Source organism: Chenopodium album, chromosome 2, assembly GCF_948465745.1.
Source record: "Chenopodium album chromosome 2, dcCheAlbu1.1, whole genome shotgun sequence".
In the NCBI taxonomy this organism is placed as follows: domain Eukaryota; kingdom Viridiplantae; phylum Streptophyta; class Magnoliopsida; order Caryophyllales; family Amaranthaceae; genus Chenopodium; species Chenopodium album.
In genome coordinates, this window is record NC_137835.1 from 6028903 (window position 1) to 6046757 (window position 17855).

General features: G+C 35.6%; 2 protein-coding genes and 1 pseudogene across 3 annotated transcripts; 2 read left to right on the forward strand and 1 right to left on the reverse strand.

Annotated features, from left to right (window-relative positions):
- On the forward strand, positions 1–7934 carry LOC145594319 (tryptophan--tRNA ligase, chloroplastic/mitochondrial-like). 2 transcript variants are annotated; one of them, XM_081650652.1, is made up of 15 exons: positions 1–166; positions 261–371; positions 2373–2463; positions 2630–2671; positions 3413–3502; positions 3594–3716; positions 4100–4171; positions 4687–4799; positions 4910–4931; positions 5023–5088; positions 5798–5854; positions 6201–6247; positions 6380–6461; positions 7328–7417; positions 7545–7934. In XM_081650652.1, the coding sequence occupies exons 1-15, from the start codon at positions 99–101 to the stop codon at positions 7677–7679; spliced, it is 1209 nt and encodes a 402-aa protein (XP_081506778.1). In that variant the 5' UTR covers positions 1–98; the 3' UTR covers positions 7680–7934. The 2 variants fall into 2 exon arrangements, with proteins under 2 accessions (XP_081506778.1, XP_081506781.1); XM_081650655.1 differs by having other exon boundaries at positions 2–166; positions 2376–2463.
- Positions 7935–8090: 156 nt separating this feature from the next.
- On the reverse strand, positions 8091–11242 carry LOC145594309 (pentatricopeptide repeat-containing protein At2g22410, mitochondrial pseudogene; annotated as a pseudogene).
- A 2710-nt stretch (positions 11243–13952) lies between these two features.
- LOC145581012 (uncharacterized) lies at positions 13953–17759 on the forward strand. Its single transcript, XM_081638088.1, has 4 exons — positions 13953–14313; positions 14681–14784; positions 14886–14970; positions 17403–17759. The coding sequence occupies exons 1-4, from the start codon at positions 14074–14076 to the stop codon at positions 17496–17498; spliced, it is 525 nt and encodes a 174-aa protein (XP_081494214.1). The 5' UTR covers positions 13953–14073; the 3' UTR covers positions 17499–17759.
- Positions 17760–17855: the final 96 nt, after the last annotated feature.

Consider the following 17855-nt stretch of genomic DNA (forward strand, 5'->3'; position numbering starts at 1 on the left):
CAACTTGAGCCATCTACGCATCCTCCACGCCTATCCACGCCCACAATCCAATTTCGAAAGTCGAAAGTCGAAAGTCGAAAGGAAGAAGAAGAGAGACAATGAGCCGTTCTCTCCTCTCTCACCTCTTCGCACTTCCCAACTCCTCTCCTCGCTTCACTTCTTCACTGTATAATATTCTCTCTCCTCTTTCTCAAATTCTTTCTATTTTGATTTATTTTTGTAATTAATTTGTTTTTGTTTTTGTTTTTTGGTTGGGGCAGCTCTTATTCTGGTCCTATTTTGAAGCGCAATTCTCAATGCACCTTCCGTTGTTTCTGTAGCGCCGTCGTTTCACAGCCTCAAACCTCGTCGCCTTCGCCGCCTCCGCTCAAGTAATCTCCGCCTTCCCTTTATCGATTTGTCATTAGAATTTTATTTATTGGAGCCGAATTGAACTGCACTGAATATTTTATGATTAAAAGAAATTAAGAACGGAACTGAACTTATTGGAGCTGAACTCAACTAAAAATAAGCCGTAGAGAACAGGCCCTAATGTAGTTATAAAAGCATACTTTCCTTGTGCTGGTGCCATCATCATAAGTAAGGTATTTAAGTAGGATGATGTTGTAGTTTATGGTGGACTTGTTTAACTCTTTGTTTGATTATATCTAGTGTATATTGAGGACCATATCGATGTCGATGTTAGTACTAGAGGGATCAAATTTAGGCAACTTCACCCCCAATACCCCATATAAACAAAATGCAATAGTTCCTCCTGACCGAGTAATTGTTAAACCATTATAAAACGGCCATCTATAAATTCACAAAAAGTAACTTTGTAATTGTAACAAGTACATATTGTTCAAATATGAGCTGGTCTGTTGTAATCGATAGTTGATGAACATTGGAATTTATTTTGGTTTGTTGTTCCAAAGAATACTACAAGAAGGGGGGTTGAATTGTAGTATGAGAATTTAGCCAAACTTTTTGCGGAATTAAAATTAAGTTAGCTAAAAGAACTGAAAGATTAACTAAAGGAACTAAAGAATGCAAGAGAGATTTTACGTGGAAAACTCCTTGGCCCTAACAAGGAGAAAAACCACGACCACTTGGGATTTTGGGAAAAAAAATCTTCACTATAATAGGGCAAATTATCCTATTACAAGTTAAAGACTCAAACTCAAGTTCCTCTACGAACTCGAGACCCTAGACCCTGAGGAACGAGTCACCCAACTTGTTACTCTTCTCTTTCTCTCTTCTCACTTCTCTGTTCTCTCTTCTCTTTCTCTTCTCTTTCTCTTCTCTTCCTCACTTCTCTTTCTCATACACAAACGTTCACTCGAACTTCCCCATTCCCCAAATTACAACTCGAAAGAAAAACAAACTCTAGTATAAGAACATTAAGAACACTCTAATGAACTTGTGTGGAATTGACACTTGACTCGATTTGAAGCTTGAAAACTTATGTGAGCAAGGGTGAGTTTTTCCAACAGAAATCAATGGCTATTTATAGATCAACAAATGCTTTGGAAAATTCTCTTTGTGCAGCAACACCATTACGCCACTACTCATACCCACTAAGAAGATCATGTTCCTAGTATTAAGGAACCATGAACTCCTCAATGTGCAGACCCATGACTGACATAGAACATGGGAGAGTAAGCCGTAAGTTTTGGAAAACATGGTGATTTTATTTTTTCAGAAGATATTTTCGAAAATAAGAAAATAAAATAAAATCTTTTTGCACAAGATATTTTCGGAATTCAGAATAAAATCCCTTTCAAAAGATAAACGTTTTAGAAAGCAACCGTTTTCCTAAAAACTAGCATGCACAATTTTATCTTTTTAGACCAATTCCACATAGATTTTTTCGAGTGCCATTTAATATCTTATACTTACATAAATCCTAAAATATAAAAATATATTTAGTCTTCATGTTCTCTAATGAAGCTTCTACTCCGACGCTTCTGTTCCTTGGAAGGAGCTTCTCTTCTCTGATGAGGCTTCTTCTCTGAAGCTTCTGTTCCTTGAGGGAACCTTCTCTTCTCCAGTCTTCATTTCTGAAGCGCCAGTTCCTGTGAGGGAACTCTTCTATATGGTTAGCTCTGCTTCTGGCCTTCTTGTTCCTCATGGTATATTTACAAGACACTTCATTCTCCTAGTCTTTGTAACTGAGTACACACTTAAACAATCAAGCACTTATTAGTTAGTAAGTAAGTGAGGTTGTGTCATCATCAAAATCATTAAGTCCAACATGGTTTATTAGTGTTGCTCTTTCTAGGTTTATGGACTACTCTTGTGACTTCAATCTTCATGTGGTTGGTGTATAGACTATTGGATATTAGATTGAGTTCACATTAATTCATACTTCACCTAATGAACTTGTTGCACAGCAGGAAGCGAGTTGTCTCTGGAGTCCAGCCAACCGGAGCTCTACATCTAGGAAATTATCTTGGTGCCATAAAAAATTGGATTTCACTTCAGGTGGGTTTTGTCGATTCCATTTATTTATCTCTACATTTATTTTATTCTTTTTAATCCTTTGTTTGTTGTTATGGGCTAGCAAGCTCTTATTATTGTATGCCATTAGTTCTCAAGAGTAAAACAACGTGGTCCGACTCTTCTGACACTTTCCTGTTGTTATTTGCAGGACACTTATGAAACATTTTTCTTCATTGTTGATCTTCATGCGGTATATTTTCAGTACATTTCCTTATTGAAAGGGCAAATGATTAGCATTAGCATTTCAAGATGTAGTATATATCTTGTGCTTAGCATTATTTGTAGGGAAACGCATTCTTCATTGATAAGCCATAGATAGCATGCATTTACCTGATTAGATTTCCCTAATACATCTGTTAATGATCTAAATACAAATTGGATTATGCAATTCAGCTTGTCTTTTCTTTATTGATGGATATCCTTGGTTCATAATTGAAACAAATATAGTTTTCAAGGTTTATCATTTGTGTGTTGGTTATGAATTTGGATTTACTGATTGGAATGTTTCATTCCTTTATGCTGTTTGCCCTTCTCTCTAAGGTTTATGTTGATCCTGATTGGGATGAAGCATTATTTTTGCTGATAATATATAGTTTTAGGGAAATGCTTGGAGCCATGTTTCCTCATTTTAAGCTTGCTAATGTGTTCAATTTCATCTCTCCAAAACTCGACAAATTTTATTAATTTTACATTCTATGATAAGTGATTTAGTTACAAAAAATAAAATTATGTTCTGTTATCATCCATTTTGAAACTAGTGACTTGGTCTATATTACTCTTTGATTAGTTGAAGTGTATTTTGGAAATATCATTCATTTTGATATGACTCCTAGATATTTGTTCAAAAGTGATTTTTTTCACACAAATTGGGCAGACACACTGATCCATCCAATATTGATTCTATTTGAGATTAGATTTCTTTAACTTACAGGTAACATTGCCCTATGAAACTAAGGATTTATCCAAAGCAACAAAGGATACAGCAGCTATTTATTTGGCATGTGGCGTTGACATTTCAAAGGTGAAGAACTAGTTCTAGACGCTAAAACTTTTGATTTAGTGCCCTATCTTTTATTAAGTTAAGAAACAGCTGCTCAAACTTGTGGACACAGGCTTCAGTTTTTGTACAATCTCATGTCCGAGCACATGCAGAACTTATGTGGTTGCTGAGTTCTACCACACCCATTGGCTGGCTTAATAGAATGATACAATTTAAGGAGAAATCACGTAAAGCGGTATACTTTCTCTTCCAAACTTTCTCTGTTCCTCTTTATTGGCATCTAGTGCAAGGTGCTGTATCCTTAAGCCCTCATCTTATGTAGTTAAACAATCTTGTGAACTAGGATAGTATTGACATTCATTAAGGTTACGAACTTTGAAACTTTGATACTCCATATAGTACCCTATTGTACAGTTGTGAAAGTATAAAATCCACTGATCTACATATAATAATGACTCAGGTTTTATACAATATCAGCTGCACAAATATGGTTTCTTAAGTATCTATTTTAAAAGCAACTAGAACAATTTTTTCATGTCTTCTCTGGTAACTGTTTCTCTTAATGATACTACTACGTTTGCTTGCTGTGATCTATTTGATTTTTTTTTTCCCCTGCAGGGTGATGAAAATGTTGGGGTTGCACTTTTGACGTATCCTGTTCTCATGGCTGCTGATATTTTATTATATCAGGTGAGGATTTTATATTTCTGTTTTTATATGTCAAGTTGAAATTCATTATAGTTTGTCTTCATGAAGAGTGTTTTGGGCATAACCAATGAAAGTGATTAGATCCATCCTTCAAGTTCCTCGCTAGTGGGCTAGATCTGCTTGGAGCTTTAACCTCCTACAGTCCTGTTCCTTAAACATGCATATACTAGCTCTTGGAATTGTTATGGGAACATAGAGGAGTCGGGAGGGTACCACACCAGGGCATGGGTGAATGATTTGGGTGATACTGCTAACTATATCCTAGTTTGTTGTAGTGTGCCTACATTTCATATGATTTAGGAAACTTTGATCTCAATAAGTGAAATTTCTCCACTGCCTCAGTTATGCTTTATGCTGAGTATTGCATTTGTGAACTGTGAACCCTGTGATATATTATGTTAGTTTTCTCAAGTTCTTGTTATTTTACTTAGGACTTTAGTGTGTTCTATTAGCCTGAACTGGCATAATTCTTATGCTATGGCAGCCTACCTTTGCAGTCAGATTTTGTACCAGTTGGAGATGACCAGAAGCAACATCTTGAGTTGACAAGACAGCTAGCTGAGCGTGTGAATAATTTGTACGGAGGAAGGAAATGGAAGAAAATGGGAGGGTAAATATTTTTTCATGATCACTACATCTTGCTGTGAAGTTTTGTAAATCATCTCTATTGAGTTGGTTAGTCCATTGACGTCTCACAAATCTTATATATTTTGGATGTAGGAGAGGGGGCTCAATCTTTAAGGTGAATGTTTGGTTAAATTCAAAGCTTCTTACTTCATTTGAATGTTTTGGTAGTTTATCATGCCATGTTGACATATAATTTTTTTGACCAGATACCTGAACCACTTATTCCACCAACTGGAGCTCGGGTGATGTCTTTGACAGATGGTCTTTCAAAGGTGATTGCTATTTGATTACAATTAGTCCTCCTGACTAGCTCTATCCTTGATTGCATTTTTTTGAAATTTAATCACAAGTTATTGGGATTGTGGGCGAGATGTGGCCAATTGCTTATGTCTTGCCAGCTTAAACATCTTTCTGTTCCTTTCTATCTCTTGTCTTCCTTTTTATAAGGTAATGACATCTCCAAATTTTCATAGCATAGATCAAATTAGCAGAGAACAAAGCCATACCATATTGTTTGTAATATACTAGCAAATTAGCAATATTTTTTCTGTTCTGTCTTTATTCATCTCAAAGATTCAGGTTTTCTTGTTCCATAGACAATTATTCTGAGATGATTTACTTGATTGGGTTTTTCAGAGGCTCCCCAGAAGCCTCCAAGGATTCCTATTACCTTCTTAATTAATAAGATAGATTCTAAAAGTGTACTTGTGTAGTTGTAATACACGAACTATTACAAATTTATTTCTTCTGCTAAGAGTTTCTACATTTTAGTAGTCTGAAAAGTCGTTGTTGTTAAAGAAAGATCCTCCTCTTGTCTTGTTGAAGCTATTCATTACATGTTTGGACTATTAATTCTCAACAAGATGTACAATCCATTAATGTTTGAGATTTTTATGTGTCATTTGTCTTATTGCTGCTGCTTATCTTTACTGGAATGCTGGAGCTTAATTGTTCTAATGAATTGTCTCTCTTGCTATGTAGATGTCTAAATCTGCTCCTTCCGATCAGTCTCGAATTAATCTGTTGGACCCAAAGGATGTGAGTATTGTTTATAATCTTGCCTACTCTGTGTTTACATGTTTCTTAATATGACTGTCTCAATTGTAGTTGATAATTGCTGAGTTAATATGTTCCGTGTTCCTACTCTGTGATACACATGTAATTTAAAATTTTGATGTCTCAAAGCAGTCCTTCCAATTGGAGGTTGGAATGCAATGTTTATCATTGATCTTTGTGCTATTTCATGTGACATAAAAATATATATGTAAACAATAAATTATATTATCTTGATTTTTTTTTTTAAATTATGCTTTTCTTCTCCCCCAGTATATGAAATTATCCTCTCATTCTCAATTTGACTTAACTCTCGTGTTCATACATGCAGGTTATTGCAAATAAGATCAAACGTTGCAAAACTGATTCATTTACATGGTATGTTTCTGCACATACCCATCCCCCCCCCCCCCCCCCCCCCCCCCAAAAAAAAAAAAAAAAAAAAAAAAGGTTGAAGATGAATGCATTTTAGTGGCTTCTGTAAGTAAATTTTTTTCATTCATAATGCAGGCTGGAATTTGACAACCCTGACAGACCTGAATGCAATAACCTTCTCTGCATTTATCAACTTGTATCAGGCAAAACAAAGGAGGTAATACAATAATCAATAGACCATCACAAATACAAAAATAGCGTATAAAGAGGACGAGGAGTTAGGTTACAGACATCAGCCTAAAATGTACCATGGACCATATTTGTCGTCTAGGCAGAGGTTTGGCAGGTGTTCTATCCATAAGGTGCAACGGGAAAAAAAATCCAACCAGCACATGATCGTAACTGTGGGCCCTGTGGCTAACTCTAGTTTATCGTCATTTAATAATGTCTAGTTATTTTGTTGGTTATGCTCATCAAAAAAGAAAAGAGGATGAAAGACTGCTACCTAGGGCAGGGTAAGGGGATTTTAGATGTATGGAGTTTTCATTAGACCTGTGATTTAAATGCAAATCCTCAACTCTATAAATTAAAAGTCAAGGACAATTTAGTGGCACATTTGATCCTGGCCATATATTTTTTTAAATTTCGATATATTGGTTGTAAGTGGCTATTAATAAAGTAATTCTAATGAAGACTTTTTTGCCCAATGCCTAAAGTGATTTCTAGGACACTTCATTCCATATTAGATTCATGGGTTGTAAGTGTTGCTTTATTTTAGAAAATTCTAGGGTTTCTCCAACCAAACACCTGCTATGTCCACAACTTTCTAATATGACACAGATGGTGCAATGTTACTTCTTTAAGTTTGTGTTTGAACAGCAGCAGTTATAGGGAAGGGGAGGGGAGAAAAGGGGAGGAAATAGCTGGTAGCATTAGTTGCAACTTTGTTATATATTCATACTTTAAGCAGTCTCCATTGGCGTGCTTTTGTTAGACAGGTCTTGTGATACTATATATTCAATGTCAATGTTATCTGAAGTACACCAGCCCAGCTAATCTAATTGGTTTATTTTAATTTTGCAGGAGGTTGCCCAAGAATGTCAGAGTATGAGCTGGGGAACATTCAAACCACTTATTACAGACGCAGTAATTGATCATTTACAACCCATTCAGGTTAGTGTAGTTTAAATTATTTCCTTGTAAGAATAATTGGACAATATGGCAAGCTTGTTGGAGTGTTGGACTGTATGTGTTTATGAAGCCTTCATCATAAGGACTCATTTGCTTGTCACCATTCCAGGCACGTTATGAGGAAATCATGTCTGAGCCTAGTTATTTGGATGGAGTTCTAGCAGAGGGTGCAGCTAAAGCTACGGATATAGCAGATACTACTCTTAATAATGTCTACCAGGCGATGGGGTTTCTTCGAAGATGAGCTTAATTGGTGGTGCATGCAATTTTTTCCATGCAGCCTTTTCAGATGACATACTGTTTAATTGTAAATCAAATCTACTTGTTTTGGAACATTCATTAGGCTTTTATTTTTTGCTATCCCCATTAGTTTCTAAGGAAAAATTGCACTCGGTAGAAAATAGGAACTGGACTCATATTCAACCTCCGGCGCATTCATTCTTTTTACAACATTATAGAATTTAGAATTTTAATAATTTATACATACAGCTTGAAGTGACATGACTCGTGCAATGTACGTCTGATTTAAAATACTGGTATGTTTAAATTTTAATGATGCTGAGAAAGAGTAAGTATAGCTTGTGGTATAACTTATAGAGCACATAGGGAGTGACTTGTATTCTACTCCCCTACTCTCAGAATCAGTTGTGACATTTTCTTAAAGTCTTGTAAGTTGTAACTAAGATAAACGACATATGTGTATGTCGTGACATGAATTTATGAATATCCTTTATAATAATTGTATTATTCCTGTATCTGTAATTCAAATGCTTATACAAATATCATTCATAAAGAAAAAATATTTTAGGAAAGGTGAAAAGTAATTGGAGTACATGAATGTAGACTTTGTTGATGGAGGGAACACTTTCTTGTTTTACGGATGAACTTAGACTTCTCTTCATTGACTAGATATATAAACATGCTAGATCAGAACAAGTTAATCAGTCTTGCTCTTGCAAGTTCCATACTGTGTTCAACGAAATCAACTCATAGTTTAGGTTCTCAATAATATCCTGTTCAAAGATGCATATCTAGCTTGAGCATTCTGCATCATATAGCCCCATCTGCTGGCAAACTTTAGCTTTCCATAATGATTTCTGTAATAGAAGGCAAAGGTGAAATGTCACAGTTTATCACAGCGGTCTTCAGACCTTTCTTCAGACCTTCAGGGCTGTCTTACCAGAAATCATGAATTTATTATGTCATCGCGATGAGCCTCTTCAATTGATATTTCTCTCACCAATTATCTAAGCTGAAGTTTTCCATTTGAGACCACAGTCCATACAATGATCAACCGTGAGGCAGAACACATACTTCGACAATTGAAGACATGATCACTACCCTACCCAAGGAATTAAAGCAAAGAAACTCCAAGTTTGTTATTGTGATTTGTGGATGTCACGCAAGTTTTGCACACAGCCCACGCAACCCATACATGCCACCCTATTAATCCTCAAAAGGTTCCAACATTGTCCTCTTATATCCCAAGATCCTCAAGATAATCCTGGAAATGCATAGTGCAATGAGCTCTCAAGAGAACAAATTGAGTACATAAACCCCCCATAAAAGTCAACATGGTAGAGGTTTCAGAATCTTCTGCTTGTCTAACTTTGCATTGATGCTCCTTTCTGTTTAGTATTCACTGTCCTGTTTCTTAATCTTGAACAGCCTCTTGCAAGGCAAATCCCTGTAGGCATGTACTTAAGTTTCTGGAAGACACAACAAAACAGTGGTTTGGATTGCAGATATTCCTTATTCCATGTAAGACTCAACCATTGTTAAGGAACAAATAATCTTCTCTGTAAACAATCTATTGACTGGTTTGAGCATACTACATCTTCTTCCAGATTTGTAATGACAAATATATCCTTCAATAATTTGTATATCTCCTTGGATCGAGGATGGGAATCATCTGCAGCTGAAAATTCATGGAAGTCACCGTCCACCTCTATGAAGCTATGTCCCGGAGTCTTTCTAATACCTTTTCCTCTCATCATACTTCTAACATTCCTTACCTCACCCCATCTTTTCTCCGTAGCGCATAGATTTGCTAAAAGTACATAAGTACCACTATCTTCCGGATTTAGGTCTATCAACTTGTCAGCTGCAAATTTTCCAAGATCAGCATATCCATGCATCCTACATGCATTCAGCAAAGCACCCCATGCGGCTTCATCGGGTTCCATAGGCATTTTTCTGATCATGTCATACGCTTCTCCTATCAATCCAACACGGCCAAGTAAATCAATCATGCAGGCATAGTGTTCTGCTTTAGGCTCCAATCCAAATTTGTGCTGCATGCCAGCAAAGTGCTCCCGCCCTTTGGCAACTAAACCAGCATGACTACAAGCTGATAGAATGCCGATAAAAGTAATATGATCAGGCTTAATACACTGATCTTTCATTCTCTCAAACAGCATTAGAGCCATGTTAGCATTCCCATGATCTGCATACCCAATAATCAAGGAGTTCCATGATACCAAGTCTCTCTTTGGCATCTCATGAAACAGTTCCTCGGCCATATCAATCCTACCACACTTCGCATACATGTCTATCAACGCGTTTCCCACAGATACACCAAATTCAATTCGCTTCTGGTGTATATAATGGTGATGAATCCATTGCCCCAAATCCAGGCAACCTGATTGAGCACAAGCAGAAAGTACAGGCACCAAAGTAGCTTCCTCAATGGGAACCAAACCTCCCTTCACCATACCTTGAAACAAATCCAAGGCATCCTCCGGCTTATTATTCTGAGAATAACCAGCAATCATTGCATTCCAAGACACCACATTTTTCACAGGCATCTCATCAAAATACTTCCTAGCCATATCTAATTCACCCTGTTTTGCAAAACCATTTACCATACTAGTCCATGAGAATACATCCCTACACTCCATCTCTTCAAAAATTCTTCTCGCAGTCATTAAACAACCACACTTAACATACATATCTAACAAGGCATTCATCAGATTCAAAGTATACTTCACATCATATTTCTCTATATAACAGTGCATCCTCCTTCCCAAGTCCAAATCCCCCTTAAGAGCACACGCCGAGAGCAGTGTGATCATAGTAACTTCATTAGGCACTGTCTCACCACCACACACCATCAAATCAAAAACCCTCAAAGCTTCATCAGGAGAATCTCTCTGCACATAACCATCAATCATCGCGGTCCAAGTCACCACATCTTTCACAGGACAATCATCAAACACTTGGCGTGCACAACTCAAAAACCCACCATCAGCATAAAAATGAAGCAACCCATTTTGCACCAACACACTTGATTCAAAACCCACTTTACATATCCTACAATGAACTGCCCTACCCTCTCGAAAACCCGAAAACAGTCCGAAAGCCTTAAGCGCGAAAACAAAGCTTCTCCCATCCATTTCAACCCCATCTCTAACCATTTTGCGGAAAATTGAAAGACCCATTAAAGGATTCTTAGCTCTAGAATAACCCCTAATCATGGTATTCCATATATAAACATTTGGATTTGATATATGATCAAAAATCAAACGAGCATAATTCATGTCACCATAATTAGAAAGAGCACAAAAAGCTATGATTCTACTTACAGGAAAGACATGAAAGATTAGACCTTTGCGCATCATTTGAGCTTGAATTTGCTTGAGTTCTGCCATGGAGGAGCAATTTTCCATTGAAATGAGAATTGGGTTTGTAATGTTGACGTTGCTGGTGCTTGTATTCCATCTGGGTAGAGTGGAAAATAGTTGGAATTTAGGAGAGAGAAAATTAGGGGAAATGAAGCAAGAATTTAGCAACAGAGGAATAACACCCAATTTTTTCATGTGATGGGAAATTGTCAAATTGGGAATCAGTATGCTACATTCAAGATTGCAACTTTGCAACAAATACACTCGTTCAATGAATTAAGTACTTGCATTTCTTCTTTCTTCTTCGTCATATTTGAAACTATTTCACTTTTTTTTTTTTTTTTTTTTTTCTTCTTCCTATTAATACTAGTTTAATTAGATTAGTTAATGAGAACACAGTTGTGATCATTGTATGTACAATGTGTCCAGAAGAAATAAAACACTTAATAAAGTCGCAAAGAGTAATCAACAAAAAGAACAAAAAAGTATTCTCTGTGTTTCAAAATAAATGTCTCAATTTGATCAGCATATTTGTTTGAAGTTTCTGAACTTTGATCATTGATACAATATTCTTTTATCACAAAGTAATAAGTATAAATTACGAAGTATAAAAATTGTGCATTTGAAATGATTGTAACAAGTATTTACATGACTATATTTAGGTTATGTATAAAACACCAACTAACGTAGGTCAAAATAAGACGGGAGAGAATATACTTGATAAAAATATACTCCGTAGTTACCGGGGGAATCACCGAACCTTAAATCTACTCCATAGCTTAATTTGCTATTTTTTCAACAAAGTATTAAGGTTGAAGTAGAGGCTCGAAAATAGGGGCATGATTGTTTGTTTGGAAGCCACTTCATGATGCAATCGGTGTGAAATACATGGTTGCAAATTGAACATGTATTATTATTTTTATGACTTGAAAGCCACTCGACTAACTCCCCTTGTTGCATCGACTATTGTTGGTTTAATCTTGAAAAAACTCTGATGTACGATATCTTTGAATTCCGGGCTACCTCGATGAGATGCATTCATATAATATGACCCAAGGACGTCGAAGTCATATATATCGAGGGCGGCTAATTCAGGGGTGTTGTCATCCATATCCATATTCACTGATTCATTATTGCCATTGTCATCACCATCGTCAATATTATCATTGCCATTGTCCTCAAACCAGCCTATAAGGAAAATCCGCAGCAAGATAACAGAAAAGGAGAAACAACTGTTGAAGTAATCCGAGATCTGTTGAGCAAGCAAATCTCTAAATTTGGAGTGTATAAATGGTGGTATTACTCGTTCAGCTAGATTATAAAAGGCGCCTTTAAAAATAGCAGACAATTTAAAAGGCGTAATCAAGGGTTGTACATTTAATGAACCCAAGCTTACGATGAACAATCCGCGGCATGCATAGGGTAGATCAGGGGATATATGATGGACTCAGAACACTCTTAAATCAAGTAGCTTTGCTCCGTATGACATGATCGTGATCGTGGAAACTAAAAACAAATAAACTTTTGGAGAATATGTGTGATTCTAAAATAAAAAATAAGCTTTGTCAAAAAAATAAAATAAGCAAGGTATATATAGAGAGAGTTAGCGTAGACTTTAGGAAATTGTTTCAAAAATAAAAACAAAAGGTAGGATTAGGAAATAAGGAAAGTAGTTATTATTATTATTTTTTAAATCGGAGATTTAGATATGATTACTTTCTTTATATCTGGTTATTATCCTAAATTCTATACTAATCCAGTAAAAATAATTTAAGTTCAGCAAATATAATTTTGTTTTAGTAAAAATAATTTCAGTTCAGCAAAAATAAGGTGAAGTGAATGGCTTAACTATTTCACTTATTTTTCTTCTTATCAAAACTAGTTTAATTAGATGAGTTTAAGCTAATGAGAACATTGCTGTATCATTGTATGTAAGCTGTATTCGGGAGAAATAGAACACTTATTAAAAGTTGCAAGGAGTATAGCAACAACATACAACAAAAGATAATACCCTCTATGTTTCATAATAAATGCCTCAATTTGACTAGCATATTTGTCAATGCTAAACTTTGATCATTAATACTATATTATTCTATCAGACTAATAAGTACTCCCTCCGTCTCAAAAAGAACGACCCATTTGGCCAAAACTTTGTCCCAAAAAGAATGACCCATTTGCATTAAAACACCACCAATTTGCAACAATATTTGTGCAAAATTAGCTTTCCCATATAAAAATTTGATTTTTCATGTTATTTTATTACTTTCTCTCTCTATTTTTTTACAAATACCATGTAAATTTATCTTTCCAATATACTTTTACTTCTTTTTACTTAACTTCCTTAATACCCGCGTAATCAACCCAAATGGGTCGTTCTTTTTGGGACGGAGGGAGTATAAATTATGAAGTATAAAAGTTTGATATTTGAAAATTGGATTTTGAAGTGATTGTTATAAGTATTCACATGACTATATTTTTGCTTATGTATAAAATACCAATGTAGGTCAAAATAGGGCAAGAAGGAATAGTTCATGAAAATATAGATACTAGGGATATCACCGAACCTTAAATCTTTTCCGTAGCTTAATTTTTTATTAGAAAGGTAAATTTAACTCATCCCTAAGTAAAGTTTGCTATTTTTTTTTAATAAAAAATATGATAAGGCTAATTGGGCCTTGCCGAAAGCTCCTATCACTAGACACGTGGCTGACAATGCCTAGGGGGTAAGGGAAGAGAGGCTCGAACCTCTCAGGCTCGCACCCGCAAGGATTCGAGGCGACCCCTGAGCCATTGCACCTGAAGGTCTTCCTCGGGTAGAGTTTGCTAATTGAACTTGGGTTAGAGCACCATATTACATAAAATATACAGGCCCATTTAAAACCCAGAAAGAACACACAAACCCAAACAGCCATGAGTCCATAACCAGCAAATTCAAGCACAAACCATCGATAGGTTTTAGCAGTGAGGAGAGAGAAAGTGTGCTGAAATACTGTAGGCAAACTAAGATCAATTACAATGCAGAGATGGTGTTCCAAGCTTCGAACTTTGGCTCATCTCCCAACAACAATTAGAGCTTCTTCTTCATCTTCTTCTTCTCTTTCAATTCATCGCTTTTACTACCAGTCTTCCTCCAATTTTCAGCGCCCATTTTCACCATTTTCAACAATTTCTTCCCAATTACACTCCCATTTTAATGCTCCTGCTTCTCTGCCGATTCCTACGAATGGGGTTTCCTTTTTGCTCTCTCCTCCTCCAGTAAGTTTTCTTTTTTTTTTTTTTTTTTGGGTTAATTTGTGATTTAGCTTGTTGATTTTGGGGAAGTTGTGATTTTTAAATGTTGGGGTTTTTATTTAATGTTTTATTTATTAATCTATGTTGAGGAATGATAGGAAATCCTATGTGGGGTTTTTGCAATTTTGATCTAAGACTAATTTTTGAGATGATTGATTGTGAATTGAGGGAAAGCACATGAAATTTGATGAGGGTTTTCTTTTAAATTGGTTTGTGTTTATGAATATTAAATTTTACATTTGAGAATCTTCTGGTTTTAATTATGCTTTCTTGTTAATGGATAAGAATTTGATTTGAGTTTTATTTGTATGTCATATTATGTGGAATATAGTATGTGCAAGTGAGGAGTTTTTCGGCTAAATCCAAGGAGAAGAAGTGGAAGAAGCTTACACCTGCTACTTCAAGAGTCAAGAAGATCAAGATTAAGGGTTATTCGTAGGTTAACCTTGTCTAGTGTTCTTTCTTGTTTTCCTTTTGTGGATAATATGTTTAAGATTATTGCAATGATGATTTATGAATGGTCTTGATTTGATTAGATCTTTCAAGAGAAGATTCAAGACTTTGAATGACGGGACAATAAGGCGATGGAGGGAAGGCAAGCGGCATAATGCACATTTGAAGGTATGGCTGTACCCTTATGGGTGGTTATTTGGTTAAGCTATTAACTTCAGCTTATATGCATAAGAAAATGAGCTTGATAATTGTGTGATGCAGCTCTATCTAATGTATGCCTCCCTGACTATGGGTTGTTCACGATTCGTAAAAATTTGTCGTCTATTTTTTTTATTGCTCGACAATTGTTGCTGAAAACTGATGTTGCTAGGGATTTTTCATGTATTGAATAGAATTGTCAGCCGGCCCCATAGAGAACAAGATAGACTATAGAGAATTGTAGCCATTGAATAGGTATAGTAAATGTTTAGATTCGAATCCTTGGAAGTGAAATACACATGGTGTTTAAGAATAGAGGATTTAGAAGTACAGTTGTTGTAGCCTTATAAAGAAGAGACTTCTTGAGTTTAGGTAAGGCTCATAGATGATTCTAGATATGTCTTGCACAAAATGGACTGTATTCTAAAGCCAGAATAGGTTTGCCAATGTTTTCCTTTTTTTTTTTATAGCGATTGTGTAGGGAGTTGTGATCCAAGACTATTTAAGCCAGCCCTCGTACCTACTATCTAGGGTTTAAGCTTGTCATATGAACTTGATATATCTGCGAATGGACACAAATCAGTTGGTCCCAGTGCTATATACCAAGAACAAGTACTAGAAGCATAGACAGGGGACGATTGACTTTTCCAAAAATGGCTGAAAGGATCAATTTTAGTGGTCTCTTGTTGCCTGCTGTAAGATGCTCTTCGCAGGAAAAATATGATTTCAACGAAGTTCTATTTCCTAGCAAGTGTAACAACTGTTTGGTTGATTGTAGAAAGTAAGGCCTTCCCAAGAACTTCTAAGAACTGGTAGTTCTTGTGTTATGTCAACCAACTTAGAGTTTTCCACTTCTTAGGAACTTGTACTTTCTGATTTATATTTTTTGTCAACCAAAACATGCACAGATTATATCACTGCTTGATACATGTGTTGCAGTGTATGGATATGTGAGGGAGGAAAGAGAAGTGGAATGATTTTAAAAGGGGATTTTGTGTTAATACTTTGTCAATGGCTCAATTGCTACTTACTGACAGGGAAAGCATCTGTTTGCACAATTATTTAATTTACAAGTATCAGATAACTGAACCAACATGGTTAGCCTATGAAAGGGGTCTCAAAGATATATAGAAGACTATGTATGAAAATAATGATATACTCTCTTTATCCTCTAGTCGATGACAGAGAGTGAAATTCTCAATTTTGAATTTTGATATGTACTCTGTAGCGCACAACCTGTATCTTAATCCTGAACAAGCTCTGCATAGTGCATCTATGTTTTAAGCTAGACTCTAGCTGGGTACTAAGATTTGTATGTATGCAGTTCAAGCATGCAAGTCCATGTAAGATCTCCCCCCCCCCCCCCTCTCTCTCTCTCTCTCTCTCTCTCTCTTCTCTTGAGATTTGAAATTGATTTTTTTTCGACTTTTTTCTGCTAAGGTTTTGTTTCTCTTAAATTAATGCTTTTATTTAGAAAGTCTTTTAAGTGGGAAAGCCTTGACATTATAAAAATGCTTCAATATGCTTTCAGCTGGATCATTCGACTGAGAGTAGCTGATTCTTGATTAGACTGTTAGGTTTTAGTTTTTGCAGTTGAATCGTTATTAAGTTTCTACTTTTTGAAGAATGATTCATCAAGCCTTGGTCTTGGCAATCGTCATACGATAAATTGGGAGAAAACTGGGAAGTGTCATAACTGCAATAGTTTGATTGCATTTTCTTTCTCTAATGCTTTTATGACTTCTTTCTTTGGTTCTCATGAGGGTTGTCAACCATAAAGATCAGCTAAACATTTTGCCTATTTCCTGGCCAGGTTTCTTTTTGCGAATTGACTACTAGGATAGATTATTTTGCTGGTCCACTATCCTAAACAGAAGTCTATCTTATGTTATGGATTAAGCCTAGACAGCTAAACTTGGGGTATTACTGCTTGGTTGCTTGGTAGCAAATGGTTGTAATATTATGAGCTCTTACTTTAGCCATTTTACTCTCGATCTTTCTAACCTGGAATGTCGATTAATAAGTTGGAAAAAAAAAATGAAAAGAAAAAGAAAAGCAAATCCTTTCTCACATCACCATATGCACTTTGGGCTCTAGTTTTTCTTACTACATTTTCATTCTTAATCACATCAACTGTTTTTGCAGTACAATTTTAACAAGTCCTAATAATTTTTCTCTTGCCGTTCACTTTCATTTTTCCTAGTATTTAAAGCTAACAAGATTTATTAGGATGGATAGGCTAAAGAGTAAGAAAAAATATGCTAATTCTGAAATAGTTTGTATTTTATGATCCACTTTGTAGTCATTCACTATTACCTATTCTGCAATTTTGAGCTGTTGCATGTAGTAGTTATATAATCTGAATACAAAACATACTTAAATGAGTTTCTTGCTTAATGCAGTCAAAGAAGTCCAAGAGAAGACTTAGAAAACCCGAGATTGTGCCTGCAGCTTATGCAAAAGTCATGAAGAAGCTGAACTTTTGTTCAAATTTCTGAATCAATCAAGCGGAAAAAAGAGTTTTTGTTAACCACTGCCTTCTTTTTTGGTGATGAAGTTCCCCTTCAGGCTTCAATATTGGATTTTACGCATTTCTTCAATATCAAAGATCCTAGTTGCTCTTGTCCCGTTAGACACCATTTACCTTTGCTGCTATTGATTTATGCATGAACTATAAACCTACATAGAATCTTGGAATGTATTTATGTCTTGTTGCAAATTACAATTCCTACCTAATAAGAACACTTTTTTCCGAGACATTTGTTTGTTGTCTTGATTTTTTATTTTATTTTTTTTGTTTTTGTTTTTTTTTTTTCCTTTTTTCAAATTGTTTTATATCTTTGGTTCCCCTCTCA